At 40.0% G+C, this 24,956-nt stretch overlaps 1 protein-coding gene across 2 annotated transcripts in view; it reads right to left on the reverse strand.

The window, feature by feature from the left end:
• The window catches only part of BOK (BCL2 family apoptosis regulator BOK), a 33,276-nt gene that overhangs the window by 2,714 nt on the left and 5,606 nt on the right, over positions 1-24,956 (reverse strand). For both annotated transcript variants that reach the window (XM_039320562.1, XM_039320561.1), the window contains exons 3-4: positions 18,047-18,175; positions 443-606 (exon numbers count right to left, since the gene is read on the reverse strand). In XM_039320562.1, the coding sequence (XP_039176496.1) occupies positions 443-606; positions 18,047-18,175 (293 nt within the window). The remainder of the gene's footprint in view (positions 1-442; positions 607-18,046; positions 18,176-24,956) is intronic.

Consider the following 24,956-nt stretch of genomic DNA (forward strand, 5'->3'; position numbering starts at 1 on the left):
GTATCTTCCAATCTACCACAAAGTATCTGACCAATGTAGAAAGGTGCCCCTGATACGTATATACACACATCAGGTGACTAATAACTGGCCAAGGTTTCCTATTGTGTCATTACCTATCTCTCTTAAAAGCACAAAGGCTAGATTCATATAAACAATTATTACAAGTCAGCAGTAGCAAATTAAGCAAATGGAATGAGGCTAAAAACTTGAGAAGAAAGGCAGCTATAGTCCCAATGGATCAGACTCAAAGCTACACAGGGAAACTAATATACTCAAAATTCAGATCAAGGGTGGCAAGAAGGCCTGACAGAAATTTTTTTTATTAAAGGACAACTTTTGTCCTCCTGTGAAATACCCGCCTAATTTGATTCCTGCCAGTAACAGTCCCATAGCCTGTCCTCTCATGCTTTTAAGGAAGGTGTAACTCTATAGGACCACTTACCCAGCCTCCTCTCCTCTTCATCCATGTCACCAAAGTCTTGCGTACAAATTCTCCCAAACAGTCCACGATGGTATGGACCATGGCTGGCTGGGCATGTCTCACACAGTCCACAGCAAGGCCTGCTGCCACGGCATAGAGAGATGCAATTTTACCCCATGTTATTCCTACAGGAAGGAGAAAAAAAATCAAACTTAGTTGGCCCAAAGCTGGCAGGAAAATGGTGAAGTTGGGTAGCTATAGCCTGTGCATTTAGGTAACCTCATCAGGCAAGTTTTTTTTTATTTGGCATTGTTCTTTCCCCTCACTCTTCTCTCATCATATACCAGACAGTTGAGCTGGATAAATGTGTAGCCAGATTCTATATCAAATTATGTGTACACATAATTTATTGTCACATAGTCTGACCCAGACTGTAGACAGTATATAGAGCAACTGTTGTCCAGTGTCACTTGCCCAATTGGTATATTAACATTGCCTATTTTGTAATCGCTCCCCAGGGATAGGCATTGACTGAATAGCTACCATTGGATAAGCTCAAGAACAATCCTTTAAAGTTCCCAATTAGATGAGATGCCATTCACACAGCTTATAAAAGTATGCATAAATGTATATAATATCCTGCTTTGGATCAGGTCTAGATTGCCCTCTCTGTCCTCTTGTGTGTTTGCTACAATAAGAAATCTGGACACACATAACTACTAGGGCCCACTCTTGATTCTGATATAGAGAAGAATTAAAGTCATCATGGGACAGCCCAATCTCCATTCTTATCCCCTTCTACCATCTCAATTTGCTTTTAAACATTTATTTACAAAATTGCTTATTACAGAATAGGATAGAATAGAATAGAATAGAATAGAATAGAATAGAATAGAATCTGGAAGGGATCTTGGAGGTCTTCTAGTCCAGCCCTCTGAGAACCTATCATTTCACACAAGTGACTGTCTAGTCTCTTCTTAAAAACCTCCAGTGATGAAGCGGCCATGATTTCTGAAGGCAAGCTGTTCCACTGGTTAATTGTCCTCATTGTTAGGAAGTTTTTCCTTAATTCCAGGCTGCTTCTCTCTTTGGTCAGTTTCCAACCATTGTTTCTTGTCCTGCCCTCTAGTGCTTTAAGAATAGTTTGATGCCCTCTTCTTTGTGGCAGCCCCTCAAATACTGAAATACTGCTATCATGTCACCCCTGTTTCTTCTTTTCTTTAGACTAGCCAAATCCAAGTCCTGCAGCCGTTCTTCATATGTTTTAGTCTCCAGGCCTTTGATCATTTTAGTTGCTCTTCTCTGAACTTTTTCCAAAGTTTTAAATGAAATAACAACTGATTCGGATTTTACAGATTTTACAGTACAATTAATATTCATTTTCTTAACAAATATAAAGCATGATACAGCATATACAGAGTCACCTCATCAATGAGAGGGATGGTATATAAATATAATAAGCAAACAAACTTTGTCTTACATATGAAAGAGCTAAACCCAGACTAAGGGCAAGACACAAGAGCATTCTAGAAAATATTAGCCCAATGTAAAGCATTTCAGGTGAGGTTTGCCAAAATTGTCATTTTCATTTTTTAGACTTAAAAAAACCTAATATACGGTACATCAACACCCCAGGATATTATCAGGGTACAATCTTATTTCCCCAATAATTCAGAAAATCAACTTTTATCAGTACCTCAGAAGAGAACAGAATCAAGAATTTTATTTTTTTAAAAAAAGTAATAGAAATGTATTTCAGCATTCTACATTCTGAAAATTAGGAACATATTGAAGTAGGAAGAATTTTGATTTCATGTATTAGAGCAAAAAATAAATAAATGGATGATTTAATGATATCTGACTGAATATTTACATCTACATTAGTCACACATCACTATCGATTACAGGTAATATATAATACAATATAATTCCACATGGTTAGAGTTTAACTTGTTGCTTAAGATTTGAGTATCATAAATACAAAAGGTTTTGATATTTATTTTTTCTTTGTTCTTTTTTTCTTGCCACATTTCACCCATTTTCTGGTTGATTTCCTTTTTTCCTGCATTATTATTATTGCCTTCATCATTGATTTCTTTTGTTGTTGTTAAAAATCTACATATATTTTTAAAGGATTATGCCTAAGTAGTGATTAATATGCCAGCACAATTGCCCCTGCTTATTTTCTAAATGTACATATTATATAAAGCTGCAATATGATTAATAAAAAGAAGGCCAGAAAAAGAAAATAGAAGCCAGTTATCCCCAAAGAGTTATTTCTAGAGATAAAATTAGTATCTGATTCTAATGATTATACTAGATTGAAGTTCAAAATTTGTGTTTCGGCCACAAAAGTTGTCAGCCAAGGAACTACACACATATACACACACACCATTCTTCTTAAGATTGCTGGGAAGAGGAAGAACCCCCACCTTCTCCTTCCACTGACCCTGTTTACATAAAGTGGGCATAAACTGCTTGCTACTTTGCCTTCCCTTTGCCCACCCACGTACAGCAGGCAGTGGGAGCAGTGGGGGCAAACTGCATCTAATAAAAATGCCACCAGGTCAGATTTGAGCTAGGCAAAGCTGTCATTCTTTATATAAGCATCTTCCTAACAGCTGCAAAAAACGAAATCAGCTTGGGGAACAAGCTCCATATAGCTCAAAGGAACTGGTTCTAAAACCAATCTCTATTACAAAACTATGAGAGAGAGCAGAAAAACAGCTGATCCTGCTGAATTATTTTTTAAGAGCAGACAGATGGAAGCCATCTGCCGAGCTGAGGTATGTAAATACCAAATGGAGCAAAACAAGAGAAAATAAATGAGAACTGGTCCCCTGCTTTAGTCTCCTAGTTGCTGGAAAATCTCCAAGAAACAATGTGGATAAGTGTCTGGAGAGTTTCTGAGCTCACAAAACTACACTTCCTTTCACTGTACAAATAAACCTATCCACTTGATGATCAAAGTGCACAGCTTTCTATTCCAGTCCAAAACAAACTTGTGATGGGCTCTATTACAAGAAGGGGGTAGGGAGACAAAGCTGAACTAGTGTGTTTTCCTCTTCAATGTCACCACCTTTGCACCACTTGCAAATGACAATAGTAAGGATAACATACTCACTAACTTTGAATAACCAAACCATGTTTTATTAATTTAGTCCAGGATTTCTCAAGATAATAAGCCACAAATAAGTCAACTATTTTAACTTAGCATGTTCTGAAAATTGAAGTTTTAATTCAGAACTTGCTCAATTTAGTATCACTTGAGAGAGGGCAGGTCTGCATGGCCCTCACCTATGGTGAGTATGGGACATCCATAGTTCTAGAGGACTGGAATGGATGTTGTAATCCTCTGTTCACCTCCAGCTACTATAAATGTAACTTCTGCCAATGTTTTCCTGAAAGTGAGATTTTCTGGCTTGTTCCAGCTCAAGATTTACCTGCTTTGTTCTAGGCAAACCCCTTCACTTTGATTAGTGACTGTGTAGAGGGAGAAATAGTCCTCAATTTAGTCAATAATTTTTATGGTCTACAACTGGGCTTTTCAACCTTTTCACCAACTGTACCACTTTTAGGATATGGCAATATTCGAGTATCACCTAGCAAGGTGTCAAAAACTTGATGACCAAAAAAAAAAACCTGTTCAAAGTTGCAATTGCACTGAAATGACTTATGACCATTTTTCACACTTATGACCATTGCAGCATGCCCAGGGTCATGTGATTTATATTTGGATGCTTGGCAACTGATTCATATTTATGATGGTCACAATGTCCCAGGATTATGTGATCCCCTTTTGCAACCTTTTGACAAGCAAAGTCAATGGCAGGGCTGTTGGTGGCCAAGTGCTAAGGCAGGACTTCCTTCCCTGCCTTCCTCTTCCTCTGAAGGAAGAATTTGAAACCTCCCCCCCCCCAGTATTTTCCCTCTTCCATATATTCATCAAACAAGGAAAAGCCTCCAGAGACAGAAAAGACAAGCCGCTGAGGGAACTAACTTAAAAAGGCGCATTCCCCTTTAAGAATTAGCTACTGACTAGAAAGGAAAGTTAAGGAGCCGGCAGCCGGCACTTAAGGAAGAAAAAAAATGCAGTAAGTACTGGCTGCTGACTAAGGCAGCCTCCCCAAATGGCTCCATTAATAAGTAAAGGAATGCTACAGGCAAAATCCATTCAGGAGAAAAATACTTCAAAATCACTTGCAGCAAAACTTACAGCTAACAATAGCAGAGTAATAGAAGCTAACACGAGACATCAGCCATCAGCCAAATAGAAATTGCCAAACACTCCATAAGAACACAAAGCCCACATTGCACAAATCCCAGAACTTCAAAGTCACAAAAGCACATAAGAATCCTTCCACTCTCCATCTCCCTCCCTCCCTCCCTCCCTCTGTGCCTCACCTCCAGCCAATGCTGCCTTTCTTCACTGCTGCCTTTCTTCATTCCTCGTGGAGGGCGACCCCTCCCCTGCTGCATTTCTTGCCTGTTTGTTGCTGCCAGCACAGATGGCTGCCATAGAAGTTGTAGATCGGCTCATGGCCAGCCTGTTTGATCTCCTCTCCTCTCCCCCCACCCTCCGCCTTCTTTCCTAGAGCTGACTCCGCCTCCTCCCAAGGCTGCCTCTTTTTTTCTCTCTCCCTCTCCTGCCCAAACTGCCTCCTTTTACAGCCTATCCTGTCTCCACCTCCCTCCTCCTCCTTTCTCTCCCGGGTGAGCCAGAAGTGAGCCTGGGGCCTTTCCTAGCCCTAGCCACTCTGCAGCTCCAGAGGACTCTCTCACAGTAAGTTCTGTGCGGCACTGGCTCGTTCCTTCCCCCATTACACTTGGGTGGGCAGTGCCTCATACCACTTGCCACGTACTAATGTACCACAGGTGGTATGCGTACCACCAGTTGAAAAGCCCAGGTCTACAATGTCTTCTGGAGTTAACTTTATCAGTACTGTAGTTCTCTCATTCCACAGGGGTTATAGTACTTGTCTAGAATAATTCTTTTGAACCCAGCAATATATACTGTTATTACTACAGATAGTCCTCGAGTTACAACAGTTTGCTTAGTGACCATTAGAAGTTACAACAGTGTGGACCATTTTCCATACTTACAACCATTGTAGCACCCCCATGATCACATGATTTACATTTGACTGGCTCACATTTATGATGTTTGCATGTCCCAGAGTCATGCGATCTCCTTTTGCAACCTTCTGACAAGCAAAATCAATGGGGAAACCAGATTCACTTCACAGTGGTGTTACTAATTTAACAATTGCAGTGATTCACTTAGCAAATGTGGCAAGAAAAATTATAAAAAGGGGCAAAATTCACTTAACAAATTTCTCACTTAGCAAAATAAATTTTGGGCTTAATTGTGGTCATAAGTTGAGGACTATCTGTATTCTTTTTCCTGGGTTATATACTTTTCTATTGGGGTTTTGAAAAAATAAATCTACCAGTGCACTGTTTCATAATTCTTATAATTTTTCCAGATGTCTGAGATAGAAGAGTTTCACTTCCGGCTCCCAAACAGCCCATCTGATTCATACACAAATTTTTATTTTTGTATGCATATGTGCAAATACATATAAAAGCATTTATATCCAGTAAAATCTGCCCAGTGAAAGGAATGTGGTTGACAAGTGTTTCCTGGAATGGCAAGCAGGAGGCCACAGCAGTCAGAACATAATAGCATTTAACTCCAGCCTCTCTTTTACAGTAATTCCAACAGTAAAAATTAGCTTTTATCTTGCTCTATTTAACATCAAGCAAATAAAGGAAAGTTGTGATAATGCATTCAGTGGATCTAACAAGTATGCAAGCTTTCCAGTGGTTTAGTTCAACAGAAAATGTGTTGAAAATCACGTCAAAAAAGAGAAATAGAATGTAATTGAATTTAGGCTGAAAGTAAAATAATGTTTATCCATATTCAGTGTGATAAGTCAGGAAAAATACACTGTAATTATGTGTAAGCATTGCTCATAATAGTTTATAAAAACATGAAAAATATGACAGTTTGTAGGTGTCTTACATTTTGCATGTAAAACTAAATCAAAACAATCTTTTTCATTCCATATTAAGGCATACAGTTTTAACACACATTTGTATTAATTCTAATGTCAATACAGATGATTGTTTTACAATTATATAAAACTTCAGCAGCTTCTTTAATAGAGAAATTATATTCTGGCAGAAGACACAATAACAAGAAAACATCAAGGAGAGGCCTATGATGAAAATTCTGTTCCAAGACTCTGAATCTCAGAAAGATCCTGTTTAACAGACAGAGTTTACGTAGAGGTCAATGGTCAATGGTTTATTTTCAGTAAAGCTTTTTAATAGCATAGAAACCCTTGCTTTATATATAATGGTTACACCTTATAAACTTTACATGAATCATTCAGCTAGCAATAAATTGTGATGGCAAATGCTAGTCATTTTGGGATTGGCAGCCTGGGTATAAAAAGATGGAAAATAATTTCAGTCAGTCTTAGTCCGGAATGATTACTGTTATTGTTGAGTCCTCGAGTCAATGGCGAATGAATACAGCACATTCTGTAATTCCAACAGCTCTTTATTTAAGTAGTTCTCTCTCCGTCAAAGCTCTGAGGCTCACAGGCCGCTCTGACTCCTTTAATAGAATCCCCGGGCAAAAAGTAACATTCTGGCGTGCTTCCGCACCTCGCGCATGCATGCGAAGCCGGCGCCACTCAGTCTGGTCCCAGGCAGCTTGCAACTGCCCAGACCATTGCAACGTCCCGAGCCTGCCTTTCCAGGCTCAGGACACAACACCCCTTCCCCCCCGGATGAGACTTATTAACTATATTGGTAGTTATACGCGACCTCAACATGAGTGTGGTGTGCCAACCCAAAACCTGCACATCTGTTGTAGCTGTGCACTAACCACACCACAAATGGTACTGGGCTATTGTTTTGGAATTAACTACCCAATACTCACACTCCCAGTTTTCCAACAACAGCAGGCACCCTCTCACTTTCCTTGCTTTGACAGCAGGGTTACAAAGTCCTCAAGATACTTGGGAGATCTTTTTACTCTCTGTGACCTCCTCAGGTTCTGAAAACCCCCAACTTCCTCTTGTACAGAGGATGAAGTGGAGTTGCCCCCTCTTTCAAACCCTGGTGGTCCCCGTGAACTGTGTCCCGTTGCCTTGTCTGCTTGCTTGCCCACCGGGCTCGTCAGACCAGGACTTTGCTCCCCCATGAACCTGGTTGACCTGCCTAACTGTAGGCTCTCGGGCCCCTCTGTATGCCTGCCAATGTTTGGCATTTCTGTAGAACTCTCCAAGTCCACAATGGACCTATCAAGGGAACGCATCCCTTCACTCCCAAACCCCGTAACGGGATTGTCTGGGGTTTCTGCAGTGCCCCAATACTCAGTTGCCCCCCAATCTATGCCGGAGGTGCCAGAATTGGGATTTGCCTCTCTGACCACCTCCCTGTGTGAAGACTTCCTTTTGGAAGCAGCAGCAGTACTGGGCCAACTTGACTGTTTGTGTGCCAGTTCTCTTGCAATGTTTGGGTTATTAGGATGCTCCCGATTATTCTCCCTGACTGGAGTACTGAATGGTAGTTGTGAATGATGAATATGCCCCCTGGGTGACTCCCTGGCTGGAGTAGGCACTGGTGCCTGTATTATTTCTTGTTCCCCTGAATTCCTGTTTGGAACACTTGCGGAACCCTGGAACAGGCTGTCTTTGGCCTCTCTGTTTGGCCCCAGCTGCTGCCAACACCCTTCCCTTTGCCCATAGTGGTCCCCCTCCCCCCCCTGGAGAAAGCCCAGGAGTTGCAGAGGGTAAGTCCAATCTCATACGCAGCTGATCGATATGCCGCCGAAGGACACGGCCATCATCCAAGGAGACCTCGTAGGACAATGGACCAGTAACCTTGCATACTACGGCAGGAACCCACAAGTGACCGGGCCCATAGTTCCGGGTCCATACTAGGGCACCCACTTGTAGACACCGCAGTGCCCTGGGTTGGGTGACCTTAGGAGGCAGTCTGTCCAGGTGCAACCTGTCAAGTTTGGTGATCAATTTGCGCCCCCAACGGAGTTCAGCTGGGCTCTTCCCAGTGGAAGTTGAAGGTGTGGTGCGGTAAGCAAGAAGAAAGTCTGCCAACCTGTGATGCCAGTCCCCGTAGGTCAGTTTCTTTAAAGCATCCTTGGTGATGCGGACCATCCGCTCAGCCATACCGTTGGTGGAAGGGTGGAATGGTGCAGAGGTGGCATGACGAATCATGTTGGCCTGCAAGAAACCCTGAAACTCGAAAGAACTGAATTGAGGACCATTGTCAGACACCAGGACATCTGGGAGCCCATGTGCAGCAAAAATCCCTCTCAGTACTTGAATGGTCTTGGCAGCAGTGGTGGAAGAGACAGGTACAACCTCAAGCCACTTTGAATAGCTGTCAACAAGGACCAAGAAGAATTGATCCTAAAAGGGCCCAGCGTAATCTACGTGCACCCTAGACCAAGGTGACTGTGTTTCCTCCCATCTATGTACAGGAGCCTGAGGCATTTCCAGGCGTGAGCGCTGACACAAGTGGCATCCATGCACTTGAGCCTCTATCTCCCTGTCTAACCCTGGCCACCATAAATGGCTGCGCGCAAGCGCCTTCATCCTGACAATGCCAGGATGGCCCTCATGAAGGGAAGCCAAGAGCCTAGGTCTCATTGAGGTAGGAATAACAACTCTGCTGCCCCACAACAGACAACCCTGAAAAGTGGATAACTCATGCTTCTTGAGCCAGAAACTCTGAAACTCAGTACCTGGACAACTCTCAGGCCATCCAGACAAGACTCAGGACAATACACGAGTGAGTGTGAGATCCGTGGCTGATTCAGCAGCCACATCCCTGGCATTTAAGGGAGACTCAGGCAACGCCTGAATGGAAAGAATGTTGATGGCAGGGGCAGGGTCAGCCTCTACCATTTGTAAAGGTAATCTATTAAGGACATCAGCGTGGCCCATTTCCTTGCCAGGTTTGTGAACCAGGGAAAAGTCATAGGCTGACAGAAAGATGGACCATCTCAGCATTCTAGGGGAGATGATATGGGGAGTTTGTTTGTTTGTAGTAAACAACCCCAACAGAGGCTTACGGTCAGTATAGACCGTGAAGTGTCTGCCATATAGAAAATCATGGAATTTTTTAATTCCAGCAACAATGGCCAAGGCTTCTCTATCTATCTGAGCGTAGTTTTGCTCAGCAGAGGACAAGGTTCTGGAGTAATATGGAACGGGAACCTGAGTTCCATCAGTTCTTAAATGGCTAAGTACAGCTCCCACCCCATAAGGGGAAGCATCACAAGCGATGCACACAGGAAGAGTTTCATTAAAATGTGCAAGCACATCATTTGATGTAAGTAAGGCCTTAACCTCATTGAAGCTTTCTTCATGTGCTTGTGACCACTGCCACAATGCCTGTTTGTCTAAGAGTCTATGAAGTGGCTCAGCTACATTAGCTTTGTTAGGTATGAATGCATTGTAAAAATTCAAGAGGACCAGAAAAGCTTGTAATTCAGCTTTAGACTTAGGCCTAGGAGCTTGCAGTATAGCCTTTAATTTAGACTCAGCAGGGTGAATGCCCCTGGCATCTATTCTGAATGCCAGGAAATCTGTAGAAGACACTCCAATTTTGCATTTGTCTTTTTTAAGCTTGAGACCTATTTTCCTGAAACACACCAGAACAGCCCTCAATCTCTCAGCTAAATTTTGAGTGGATTCTCCTGCTATTAGGACATCATCAAAATAGGGGCAAACCCCTGGTATACCTCTCAGGGTGTTTGGAAAATTCCAGGAGCTACATTCACTCCAAATTGTAGTCTTTTGACTTTGAATGCCCCCCAATGAGTTACAATAGTCTGTGCTTCAGCAGCAGCTTCATTAACAGGTAACTGTTGATAAGCCTGTGCTAAATCCAGCTTTGCAAAAACGCGCCCCCCTTTGAGGGAGGCAAAATGTGGCTGACTACAGGTACAGGATATGCATGCTGTTGCAATGCCTTGTTTAGAGTGCATTTGTAATCTGCACAGATGTGAATGTCCCCATTAGCCTTGAGAGGCGTGACTATGGGAGTTTCCCATGGACTTGAGTCAACAGGTTCTAAGACACCTTGCTGAATCAATTTGTCCAATTCAGCATCAATTTTCCCTTTCAAAGCAAAGGGTACTCTCCTTGATTTCACTCTAATGGGAGTGACAGTGGGGTCCAGTTTCAAGGAAACTGGGGGGCCTTTGTTTGCTCCCAGCTGGGGGCTGAAGACATCTGCAAATTCTTTGCAGACTTCTTGTAGACCTAATGTTTGCAAATTGTGAAGCCCTGTAACTTGTATTCCCAAGGCCTCAAACCAATCGAGTCCAATGAGACTCGTGAATTCACCCCCAACTACCAATACATCTAATGGACCTTCAAAATCCTTGTATTGTACTTTAAGGGTGGCCTCCCCCTTAACACACACCTTGGAATTTTGGAAGTCTGTTAAGACTATATTGGATGGCCTAAGCTTGGCCTGGAACCCACTGCTAGAGCAAATCTTTCTGAAAGTGTGAACAGAAATGATTGAAAGGGCAGACCCAGTGTCCAGTTCCATAACCAATGGAACTCCTTGCAACTTCACCTTAAGTGACAGTTTCTTTTTAAGTGGCCTGTGTGTGCCTGTCCTATAAATGCTTCTACGTGATGCACAGAAACCCACCCTGTTTTGGCTGGGGACCCTGGTACCTTTCAGGTGAAATTCTTCTCAGGGTTGTACCTTCTGATGGCCCAGACACACAGCTGCTATGTGGCCTTGCTTCCCACATGCTCTACAGATTGCAGAACGGAACCTGCAGTCGGTCCTCTTGTGGCGACCTCCACACCCGAAGCACTTGGGTACAGCTGAAGACTTTTCTTTGCCTTCCTTCTGCTTCCTTTCTTTGGCTGGGTAGAGATGATCCACCTCATCTTCAGGATCTTCTTCCGAGCTCTCCTGGACTCCCTCATGGTGCATGGAGATGGCTTCTGGGTTGTTCCTGATAGGCCTCATGTTCTTGACTGCCCCACCTGCTGCCTCTTCTGCAGTGACCTCTCTCAAAGCATCTTGGAATGAAATGTCCTCCTTTGCAAAGAGTCTCTGTTGCAAGTCTCTGTTCCTAAGCCCACATACAAATCGGTCTCTCAACCTTTCTTCTAAGTCTTTAAAATCACAAGGCTTAGCTGCTCTTCTCAAGGCTGCAATGTATTCTTTAGCTGATTCACCAGCTCTTTGATCCCTCTGTTCAAAAGTGTGTCTCCACGCAATAACAGACAACTTGGGCTGAAAGTGTTCCTTCAATAATTTTTTTAAATCTGTGTAAGTGACAGATTCAAGAGGGCTGCCAAATTTTCTGCAATTTCAAATGCATCTTAACCACAGACACACAGCAAAGTAGTGGCCTTCAAGCCATCTTCTCTTACTTGATTTATTCTAAAGTAATTTTCTACTCTGGCAACATAAGACTCCCATCTTTCTGGGTGCGTGACATCAAATTCAGACAGTCTCCCTATCTTCGCCATTCTTGCTGCTATGTTAGGAAGGGGTCTATCAGCCAGCTTACCTCTAGCGACGCTGTACTGGCTGGCCAGGTGCTGAGTTTAACACCGTCTTCCTCTCTCCAGGACTCTTGGGGTAAGCTTACAATTCTTCTTTTTTGTTTTTGTAAGTCCTCGAGTCAATGGCGAATGAATCCAGCACATTCTGTAATTCCAACAGCCCTTTATTTAAGTAGTTCTCTCTCCGTCACAGCTCTGAGGCTCACAGGCCTCTCTGACTCCTTTAATAGAATCCCCGGGCAAAAACGTAACATTCTGGCGTGCTTCCGCATCTCGTGCATGCGCGCGAAGCCGGCGCCACTCAGTCTGGTCCCGGGCAGCTTGCAACTGCCCGGGACCATTGCAACGTCCCGAGCCTGCCTTTGCAGGCTCAGGACACAACAGTTATATTTCATAGATATAGGAAATATCAAAATAGATCAGTAGATAGAGAATGTGGAAGGTCATCTCCATCCTACCAAAACTGGTAACTAGGGAGTAGTTAGTCTAGAGCAGTGGTTCTCAAACTTTCTAATGCCGTGACCCCATAATACAGTTCCCCATGTTGTGGTGACCCCCAACCACTTATACATCACCGGGTGCCAGGGGCACGGCCAAAGAAAACGGGGAAAAAATGGCGGACAGCCTTGTTTGGCGACCCCCGTGAAATGATCGTTCGACCCCAACTGGGGTCCTGACCCACAGGTTGAGAACCACTGGTCTAGAGTCAACTCCTTGCGCCTTGCTACTTATTTGACAGAGAAGAGCAGTTGCAAAGAGATTGAGTATATGTAGTTTCATCTTAAAATAAGCACCAAATATCACATAAAATATCATGTAAAAAAATGTTGAGACTCTAGAAAGAGAAGATGTACAAAGATGATCAGTACAAAGATGATCAGGGGACTGTAGGCTAAAACATATAAAGAACGGTTACTGGAACTGGATATGTCTAGTTTAATGAAGAGAAGGACTACGGGTGACATGACAGCAGTGATCCAATATCTCAGGGGTTGCCACAAAGAAGAGGGAGTCAACTTATTCTCCAAAGCACCTGAAGGCAGGACAGAAACAATGGATGGAAACTGATCAAAGAGAGAAGCAACCTAGAACTAAGGAAAAAATTCCTATCAGTTAGAACAATTAATCAGTGGAACAACCTGCCTCCAGAAGTTGTAAATGCTCCAACACTGGAAGTTTTAAAGAAGAAACTGGACAGCCATTTGTCTGAGATGGTAGGGTTTCCTGCCTGAGTAGGGGGTTGGACTAGAAGACCTCAAAGGTCCCTTCCAACTCTATTATTGTTATTGTTACATACTAGTTTATACAATATCTTGCTTATAACATAAGGCAGTTTCTCTCCATTTCTTCCAACTGCCTCTTAAAGTAATTGAGATGACACCTCAAATGAGCACCCATATGAAAGACTTGATAATTCTGGGTCCTTGAAGTTACCTTAGACTAAACATGACTTGTTTGGGTTTGTCTCTTCACAGGAAAGTCAGCAGGGTATGTTTGTTTACCATACCTTGGCAGATACCCTTGCCTCTTCATGTTATACAACAACCCACAAGTTGTGCAAATCCAGCCACAAAATGTCTACTCCCAGTCATAAGCTATATTTGCAGGATACTTTTGTCTGTGTTTAATAAAAACTGATAAGGTGACATTAAAAGACTATCACTCATAGTTTAACCTCTGGATTTAGGAAAGCCTGTTTTTTTTAATTGCCAAGTTGTGACAACTAAACAATACAATGTTAAATGGTTTTGTATTGTGATTTACTAAGGAAATATTTTTGTTGTCTACCACTGTCATTCCCACAGAGCTTAGGCAAATGAGAAAATGTATTATCCATCATGAAAGATGATTTTCAATTGAGAGTGGAAATTAGGTTTTTTTAAATAATGTTAGCATTCCAGCCCTTTTAGTAGATTGCTATGTTAGTTTTTTAAAAGTATGCAGCACATTAGCTAGGCAACTTGATGTCTAGTATTGAGGTTTAGACCATATAATTACCTCCCCATTTATACTTAATACCATAGACTGGTACATCCATTTTCAAAGACCCAAGAGAATGGTCATTTATAATGTGAACAAGTCCTGTACTACTGTGAAAGAACTAAATGTGCTTCTGTATGTGTTTTTCTGTGTGAGAGAAAGAGATGGCATCACTTACATATGCACTGCATGTGGATGTGAGCACAAGTGACAAAAATCCAAAGGCAGACCTACCCACTTCCCTTTCTACTGAATACAAAAGCAAAATACACAGTACCTGGGAAATTACCATACTAAGTGCACGGTTTGGAAAGTATGAGAATTTGGTTCTCCACTGATACCTAAGCTTTTCATTTCTTAACAGAGCCAGTGCTTTGTTATATTGTCACATAATTCTAGAGAAACGGAATAAATCATACCTATTCCATTCAACAAAGCTAAATCCAGTAAGCATATACAGGGTTTCAGCTTTAATCTCTCTTTTTTTTTTCAGAAATACTAAATGCCTCCCTCCCTGAGCAACCACAACCTCCCACTTTCTTGATATTGTGTCTTATGCAATATATCCCTTCTGACAAAGGAGATTTTAAAAAATGATCCCTGTTCTCAAAGAGGCACTGAAAAAAATATTATTTTTAAAACATATTCTTTGTTTTTTTAAAAAATGGCCTATCTGAACAAAACAACTATGTTTTATAAACATACATTTTGATACATTTTTAAACTGCATATGTATTAAAAGATTCAAGAAAGCCTGAAGCACATTTGTACAGAAAGGTTCATCAGTGCTAAATCAATATGGTCAAGTTGCTTGGTTTGTCATTGGGATTAGGGAAAGCCAGTTTCAAATTCATCAGACTCGTGGGCCATGCTGAACTATCACTGCTGGCATTCATGCAATATGCTAAGCCACATGGTACTTTGTTGTACTATCTTGTTCTGGCATAGAAACTTTTTGGTCTTAACTTTATGGTTAAATAAGATTACATTAATCACAATGGATAACTATTAAGAAGAAGCAGCTATGATATACAATTCAGACTACATGTTAGCTTACAGTTAAACAGCCACTAGATCTATAGAAAAACAAAATAGCATGCACAGGTGGCAGTAAAATGGACTCTTGTGTTCCATTTTTTGTTTTGTTTTTACACTTAACTGTTGACTTAAATTACTATCAACCCAATCCTGAATTGGCATAAAACTATTCTGGCATGATATTTGGTGCCTTTTTTGTTGATTCCTACCCTGACTCTATTGCCTCTGTTCTGGCCTGATTTTGTGTATAAAGAGCACAAAAATCAAAGGGATAGGTTGATTCCTCTGGCTTTGCTGTCCTCCCTCCTCCACACATCACCAGCTAATAAGAAAAAATATTCTATTGATCATTAATGTTCATCCACCATCATCATCAGGAATGAGGTGGCTACAGACTCTGTTCTTCACCTTTTTTTCTTTTGCTTTTCGTACACTGCATTCTAAATAAAAGTTTTTTTTTTAAAAAAATGGATCAAGTCACAAAAGGAGTAGCACTTTCATTTACACTTTTTCCACTCTTCCTTTTCTTTATAAAAGCTTTCAGATCCCTTCATGGACCTTTTGGAGGCAATGAAAATAGAGGTGGTCCCCTTATTTCAGTGTTAAATTAGTTCAAATTGTTACATCACTTTCCTTCAGATTTCACACACCATTCTATCTGGCTACCTCAGCAGACAACAGCAGAATGGCAACAGAGGAGGCTGGAAGGGGATCCTTAGGGAAAGGCATGCTTATATCAGTCTGAAACAGCCAATAAGCACATTTCCACTTTCACCTGATACCATACACCTAATTTTGCCCCTGACTGTCTGCCCCAGCAGTTAGAACAAACCAGGAAGTTATCAGCTTTTGCCTAAGTAACAGTTTCTGCAAATCTCTGGCAAAGTCATCTTCCTTAGTTTCTATTCCAACATAATGAGTGGTGAACAATAACAGATTTTACACACCATACATTACAGCTGCCATTGGATGTAATCAGTTTAAGGGAGAAAACTCTACTTGAACTTATCAGTACAGCAAAGGAGTTAAAGTTAAACCCATCTCATTCATGTCTTAGGGATGAAATGAGAATTACATGCTAGAGACATAGGAAAAAATGCCAGCATGTTTGTACTATAGTTAGGTACAAAGTAATGAAAGCCCTATGGCCATATAAGCATTAATATTTTGAAAATAAGGGGATTGGTATCATAATAATAGCTTTCCTGAACCCCATATGTAATTACTTCATTCTGGGTCAGATAACTACAGGTTTTTGTTATTTACAAAAAATTAAAAATAGAAAGTGATAATCATCACAAATTATGAGGTCCAAAAGGAGTGGGTGTAGCAAACCAAGGGAACCTTCAGTTTGTCTAATGTTTGATAAATCAGTACCTTAATCATGATGAAGACAGAGCCCTGCTGAGTATGTTATGTAGATAAAACCTTTATGGCTACTTCCATACCATTTTCACTTCTCATAAAGAAATTTGAAACTAATCAATGATATTTTTCACTTGTTATCCTCAAAATGCTGAGATACACAGGGATCATCTTGAATCAATCACTATTCCCCCCCATACGACATGCAGAAAAGTGAAAGAATGACATTGAATCTCTACCACCTCCCATGTATGTATGATGGAAACAGTGTAAGACAGTTGTGTCAAACTCGCGATGTCATGTGATGTCGCGCAACGTATCGGGACTGTTTTGCCATTGCCGGCAATGGGGTGGGCGCTGCTTCTGCGTGATGCAGCTGGCCTGCGGGCTGGCAGTTTGATACCCCTGATGTAAGAGAAAGTTCAATGTATTTTTTTAAACTTAACATAAGTACAATGACTTGTCTCTGCTGCACTGAAAAATGCATGGAAATAACCACCCTGCTAGAACAAGTCATATGCACATCTACTATAGTTCTATCTGGCACAGCTGGATGTATTGATAAGTTCCCAACCTAGACTGAAGAATGATTGTTGCTTTCAGCAACAAGAATTTAAGCTGTGCTGCCTATAATTCAGCAGGTAGTAAACAAGAATCACTGATAAGTCTGATCCTCCATGAAAATGTCCAGTCTTATTCTAACCAGCCAAATGGCTATCATAACACTGAGAATAAATTTCACAGTAACCCTGTGCTTGTGAAAAAGCATTTCCTTATGTTAATCTCTGAAATAGCTCTGAACGTGAAAGAACAACTTATCAGCCATTTTGCAACCACTAATTTGCGTGTGAGGAGATAAACTCTTACCATTGCAGACAGTCTTCAGGAAGTCAACACCAAATTTTTTATGGCAAGGAACAGCCTGCTCAGGAACTGGAGGCTGAATATATCTACTCCATTCCAGTCAGAAATATACACTGCCTTGCAGGGCTACATTATCATTTCAAGACTAGCTTTGTTCTGATTTCAAATAAATTGGTGCAGAGCTAGAGAAAAAATTAATCCCACTGTTATGAACACCCAATGTAATGCTATAAATCAGATCTGAAATGGGACACAAGAGTGACACAAAACTTAGCCTGTTTCACAGTGTTGCGATATATATTAGAAAAGGAGAAGGGCAAAAACATGAGTCTCTGGAATAAAGATAAGAAGCTCAAATAATGATACTCCTTGATTTTCCACATAGAATTTTTCTTACTGTTTGGTACTTGAGAAACAGAGTAAAATGAAGCTCATTCTGTAGCCAGGAGCATATACAATCTCACAAACCAAAGAGAGGAGAAAAAACAGAACTGTCTGTAGCAAACATAGCAGTTGCCAGGAACATATAAAAATAACCACTTGACATTAAAGAGGCTCCCTTTCTGGAAGACAGAAAACAGTGAGAGATCAAAATATTTCTTTACCCAAGAAAAATGTGCATTTGGCTTACATTATATCTTTAGTGCAACATCCGTTACCTCGTTGCTATGCCAGTGGTATTCTTTGCCAAGTGGCCTCCACTCACTCCACTGACCAGCAACTGCTATGCCCCACACACACTGCCTTCTCTAATTTCTCTTTCCTCTGCCCGTACATTTGCATTTTAATACATCACCTGAAGAAAAGATTTGAGTGGCCACAGCCAAGAATGCATCCGTCACCACAGTTTCTGAATGTAAAGATATGTTTAGCTGCCGCGCTATGTTTCGATAAAGATTGGGCCTGATATACTCCAGTTCATCCCCTAAAAAAAGAAACATAAAAAAGCATTTTATACACATGCAAAACATATTTATTCAAATATCTGAAACCTACTTTCTGTTAAGACATTCACACTGGATGCAAATTCACAAAAATCAATAAAATTACAGGATGAAAACATAAAGCTAATAACATGTTGTTACAGAATAGCTAAAATGTTGGGACTGGGTGAAGGCAAAGAGGGAATATAGCACTATTGGCACCATCGAAGGGAATTTGTTGTGGCACCAGATTTCTTTGTTTCTGTTTGTGTTGCTTTTTTAGCTTTATTTTTTGTATGATGTTGGTTTTATATAATTGTTGTGAGCCACCCAGAGTTACAGTTCTAAAATGGGCAGCAAAGCAAATCTTTTAAATAAATACATATAGTGAGTCGCTGGAGCTCTCTGAACCTCACTGTTTGCTTGCAGATATTTCATTACCCAATAGGTAATATCATTAGTGGGAGTGTCTAATTTTCAGCAGAGACAGGACCATTCCCAATGCGAACTAGGAAGGATAATGTGCCACAGATTGTGTGCCATTAGTAGAAAACCACACCTCTCCTTATTACCTGATGTGTTTCCCTTGACCAGTGGTTCTCAACCTTTATAATGCCGTGACCCCATAATACAGTTCCCCATGTTGTGGTGACCCCTAACCACTTATACATCACCGGGTGCCAGGGGCGTGGCCAAAGAAAAAGGGGAAAAAATGGCAGACAGCCTTGTTTGGCGACCCCCGTGAAATGGTCGTTCGACCCCAAATGGGGTCCCGACCCACAGGTTGAGAACCATTGCCCTTGACAGATAGATTTCCCTGGGTAGCCCTGAGAATAAAGTCTTAATGAGAATATCAAAGGATAAAGAAAAAACAGGAGACCAGTAATCTGTGCTTTAGAAAGGCAATACATCCTCTCAAAATGAGCACAGCTAAGATATCTGGTGGTCATTTTCATGAGTTGACTTTTATCATGAGATGAAATATAGTATGATAGACCTGTAGCCAACCTAGAAAAGATACAAATTAAACAACAGGTACCTAACATTAGTACCCAAATTAAAATAGTTGAAAATATTTTCAATTCAATCAGTTGTATAATGCTTTTTGGCAGTGAGTGTCGTTGTTTCCTACTCTGGGGTGACCTCCTTAGCCAGTGCTTCATAAGCATCTATTCCCCATTATGGAGTCAGATACCATCTGTCCCCTCCATCCATACCAATGGATACAATTTGAAGAACTGCTTATTTCTCTTATTAAGATTTGTTTAATATACTAAAAAGTACATTGAATTAGGAAACAGTATTATTATCAGATGTTTATGAAGGATGGTATTCAGGCTATTTCTTCTTTTGAAATTGCATATTCATATATTTGTTCATAAGTTATACATTCAATGCATATTCCTCTAATGCAAACACTTTGTAAATAAACTAAAAAAATAGCTCTAAAAATGTTTCTACAAATCACATCAGATCAAGGACTTGAAAGTCAATCACTGTTTATTTCTTCATTCCTCTGATCCTTCAGAGAATTGTTTTGCGACTTTGACTTGACCTAAAGAGGTGTTGCCCTAATGTGGTATTTACATCTAAAAGTAGACATGCAATTACAAACATCCACAAGAAGTGAAACCGAGTCATGTATTTTGACCTTCATACTGTGTGTGTGTGCATGTTCTTGTGAGAAGTAACACCTTTTCTTTTTTTCCCCTTTGCCCTACACTTTTCCCTTCCCTTCTTCCTTCCTTTTTCCCCACTGTTTTCTTTTGTAGTTTTGTATTTTGTATTATAAACTAATAAATAAAAAAAGAAGTAACAAAAAAGGCTGTTGACAATTTTCTAAAAGATCAGGGCAGCCCTTCCTACAACTGGCCTCTGTGCTGGGAACTCTGATGTTTATACTCCCAACACAACAAAAGGATTATCAAGCTGAAAGAGGCAAACATGATATTTCTTAAGATGAGGCTGCTACTTTCAATTCAAAAAGCAAGATTTTTTTCCTCTATTGGAAAAATGGCAAAGTGCCCTTCTGCACTTATGTTAGCATGGATAGCAAAAGACAATATAATCTATGTCTTAATCCTGATTTTATGTGATTCACTAGATGCTATTTAAAAAAAAAGGATTAAGAGCAACCGGATGGGGGGAGGGTACATCAGCTTTATATTATGCTAGTCTGGTATATTTTTTACTATTCAGTTGTGTGGTTACGACTTACCAGATTTTTTTGCTTATGCTTTTGTTTTTAATCATCTTTAAAGCTATTCTGGATTCAAATGTTTAAAATAATATTTTGTTCAAACTTGCCCCCAATATCTTTAGAAATGTGGTATTGTTTTGCTTCAGATATGGCTAAAAAATGTGATAATCTTCCACATAGGACCCCAGACAAAATGAGGATTAACTTTTCATTGTTGAAAAAAGGGTGTATCCTATTAAAGCAATCTGTCAACCTCGTCTCAAGCAAAAAAAAAAAAAAAAAGATTTCCATGGTTGGAACATGATAAAAGTTTATGGCTTGCCTGAAGCTGTGAAACATTCATCAAGCAGACTAATGTGTCACTAGCTATTTCACACTAGAGTAGACGTGAGGTGCTAAAATCAGGAACCTTATTTATTTCTCTGACTCCTCCCTAGCTTGGCAGCCTCTCCTTAATCCTCAATATACCCTTCCCACAGAAGCGTAGGAGAAAGATTATCTTACACAGAAAAGGCCATATCTAACATCAACTTTCTCAACATCATCAAATACTTTTAAAAAATTGGAGTGAGCACAAAGAGGTTGGAAGTAGCCAGGGATGTTTGTTATCTTTGCAAAAGGAGAATCTCTGGGGACAAATCTCCAGCTCCATCAATTCCACAAACTTCTCCAGACATTTTGCAAGTACAATCTCAGTAGGCCTAGTGCTCTTGTTTTGCAGGTGAAAGGTCAGAAGCTCAGGTCCTGACAGCTATTACTGTAGTACAACCAGAAAATAATCTAATTTACAACTCTCAAGAGCCACCACTAATCAGTGTATAAAAAAAAAAAACACTTAGATGGACCAGCTGTTAGATTTGCTAGATGAGAAGCTATTGTGTTCCACACCTATCTGTTCCCATTGTACAAACATTGATAAACTGTTGCCATTTTCTATCCACTCATTTCCCTGTCTTGGATCCTACATCTTCACCACCAGTTTGAACTAGCTACTAGCCAGTTCTGAACATGGTAAATATGCATTTATTTCTTCTTTCATATGTACCAGAGCATTATTCATTAATACGAAGATTTATCTATATTTTCATTTCAGCATCAAATCAATGTGAACTCCTTTCCTCTAACAGGCATTTGCAGTTAATATTAAAATCTTGTCTTCTATATGGAATTTGGAAGAAAGCAATGGCAAACCATTCTGCATGCTGCCAAAAATATTATATCAACATGGTTATGTAGTCACCAATAATCAAGCTCAACCCCAGGAATTATTAAATCTTAACTACATCTGGAATGTACTGCTTCAGAAATTGTGCTTGGCCATCACTAGCTTTTACAGAGAAACCAAAATGTATTTTAGTTCATGATAATTCATTATTAATTAATTTAGCATTAGTTCTTCTAGCTTTTAATATTCTATATTTTAATTGTTGCCAGCTGCTTTGACTTCTCACTTAAACAGAAAAATGGTATACTTATTGAAAAAAATAAGTTGCTGGTTGAAAAGTCTTATGCTTTCTTTTTTTGAAAATCTATTGGTATTATATTTTATTCATCTTATACAGTGAATAACATCCTGGGAGTTTTATATTTGAAGAGTGGCTTAAATGGTTTTTTTTAAGTAATAAAATAAATCGCTCTCTACATGAAAGCCATTTCTCCTCCATTCCTCTCTTTTGTTTTATGTGTTACTTACACAATCTTTTGGAAATCTCATTTAAACCAACTTATGAAATATTTGGCAGAAAGCTGTAACATTTGACCCTCTGAAGGGCTAAATTGTTCCATGTAATCTGATAAAAAAGAGAGAAAGGAAACATGGCATATACATGCACAGCCTGATAAGGAACTTAGCTTTTTCTGAGAATAAGAACTTTCTGCCCAGAGTGTGTAAAACTCCTTCATGAAATAAAGCAAAAAAAGGCAGGAAATCAAGGATGGCAGCTTCTGAGAAAAATAAAACCACATTTGGATGAGATATAACTGAAACTCCTAGGGAAAGCTCTTTGCTGTCATATAAGTTGATTATTTTGCTTGAGAGAAGGCCTTCTAATTGTGGCAGACTGCCTATGTCACTACCCAAAGCTTTAAAATATTTACGTATCTGCATCACTCACTTTCCCATGAATGTGAATATAGCACCAATCTCCTGCTGGTGGTCCTTTCACACATAATTTTAGAATGTAAAAAAGTACAAAAAGACAATGCAGAGAGCTCCAAAAAGCTAATTTCCAAGGTGTGGGAATAAAACAGCAAGCACTCTGCAGTACAAGTCTACAAGGATTGCATACTCCCTACCCCCACCCCTAAATTCACTCATACACTGATGGAGTCTGAGTTGACAGCTGGTGACTAAGAGAATCTGAGATCAGGCTTCCCTAGGCTGTTTGAGCACATTTGGAATACTGAGACTGTATTGTAACTCTTTCAAAATGATTTCTGACATCTGCTGTGACAATCAGGTGTGGAAGTTCCACACAGAAAAAAACAAACAAATAAAAAAACAGCATTGTGCTCCAGTCGCCTCTTAATTAAATTTATAAGAATGCCTCTAGGATTTATTTATGACTTATAGGCATTTTTGGAAATGCAGATTATACCGGAAGCTACATTTTGCTTTGTAGCATGCCAGATTCCAATGCAGTATTTCAATAAAATCAAAAAACAGGGAAGGCAGGGAATTTGATAGGTGTCAAAAAATGCATCTTAGCAGGCACACCAATTGCCTAGTCCAGTGGTGGCGAACCTATGGCACGGGTGCCAGAGGTGGCACTCAGAGCCCTCTCTGTGGCCACATGTGCCATTGTCCCAGTCCTAGGCCTTCAGCTGGGTTTTATAAAACCTTTTTGCTTTAGGCCTCCACCGCCGTGTGCAAAAAAAAAAAAAAAGGTTCAATCAGTCAATTTCAACTTCTTGCGGGGGAGAAAAGATCTTGAAAGTTGGAATTGATTGATTGAACTTTTTAGTCCCACCCAGTCTGCCGTTACCACCGCGGCCATGCCCACCCAATGGGCCACACCCAGCCAATGGGCCACACCCACCTAGCACTCAACGATGCATAAGTGGGTTTTGGGTTGCAGTTTGGGCACTCAGTCTCTAAAAGGTTCGCCGTCACTGGCCTAGTCGGACCATAGTGGGGATCCAATATCATACATTCATCAACAAATTCAGAAAAAGACCAGCTGAGGGCAAACTCCATGTTAGGGAAGTAAGAAAGCAAAGAAAACAACCGTAACTCTTTAGCAAAGCTGTCTGAAATCAGATCTGGAATATTAAGTATAATCATTATTAAGAATACTGTTTGATGATCAATCTCAAGAAAGGGAAACTAAATCAATAAGAGAGCTTGAATCAGTGCCTTTATAAGGAAAGTTACAGTATTTCTGGATTTTTAGTTTTTTTTTTAAAAAAAAAGGAAGTGACATATGATACAAATTATCCATTGAAGCTGAATGGTAAGACATTCTGGATAAATAAAAGGAAAGACTTTGGGAAACTCTGTGATTTCACTGTAATTTATTATAATAATGACCACCAACTGAGATAAGTTTAAAAGATTATAAATCAGGGATGTCCAAGCTGCAGCTTTAAGACTTGTGGACTTCAGCTCACGCTGGTTGGGGAATTCTGATAGTTGAAGTCTACAAGTAATAATGTTGCCAAGGTTGCCCTGCTTTAAATTATTAGTAGTCATGGTGATTATCTGATCTGGGAAGTAGTAGTGGCTATAAGAGGGGGGAGTGTAGGCTGAGAAAATATCTAGTAGACACTGAGATTTTCACTCAAGATAGATTGAGCTTTTCTTCCTGAAATCTGTACTGGAACATTTTGATGACTGGATTTGCATGAAGTGTTGAATCACAAACTAGATGACCCCCAAATCTTATATATTTTCTCCATTAACTAAGTTTAATGTAACTATGAATATGTCATCCAAGTACAACTTTTTATCACAAGTTCACTCAGAAGAAAAGTTTTGGCTTACTGTCATGTACATTATTTACAGTATCAGCCAAAGTTTTAGTACTGAAATGTTTCTAAATAATTGCCTTAAAATAATTTAAAAATATTAAATTAGCACCAAGTCTATTGAGGTCATTGTAACGGGAAAACAGCAATCACCATCATACTTTTTTGCCCACCATGCAATTCTCAGTTATTTTCATTAAAGTAGTGTTTCTCAATCTTGGCAACTTTAAGATGGTTGGGCTTCAATTTTCAGAAGAACTGAAATTCTGAGAGTTGAAATCCACTCACCTTAACGTTGCCAGGTTTGAGAAACAGCATTAAACTAGAGCAGGTCTGACTTACCGAACAGGGGATTCGGTAGCATATGTATTTCAGTGTGAATTTGATTTCATTTAATGCTAATCCTAACTCAATCTATTGTACATTTCATTCCAGTTTTAACTGGATTTAATAGTTAAGATGATTATCAAGTAGATACCTTCAAGTGTTGTATCAACATCTCTCTCCTGTTTAAATATTTAACACCAACATAATCAATGGAAGGTAAGCTCGATATTTCTGTGCAGCAATTAAACGAAGGGGTGCAAAATCCAAGAAAAATAAGAGGACAATTAGAC

Source organism: Crotalus tigris, unplaced genomic scaffold, assembly GCF_016545835.1.
Source record: "Crotalus tigris isolate CLP2741 ecotype Arizona unplaced genomic scaffold, ASM1654583v1 scf7180000023658.1318691, whole genome shotgun sequence".
In the NCBI taxonomy this organism is placed as follows: domain Eukaryota; kingdom Metazoa; phylum Chordata; class Lepidosauria; order Squamata; family Viperidae; genus Crotalus; species Crotalus tigris.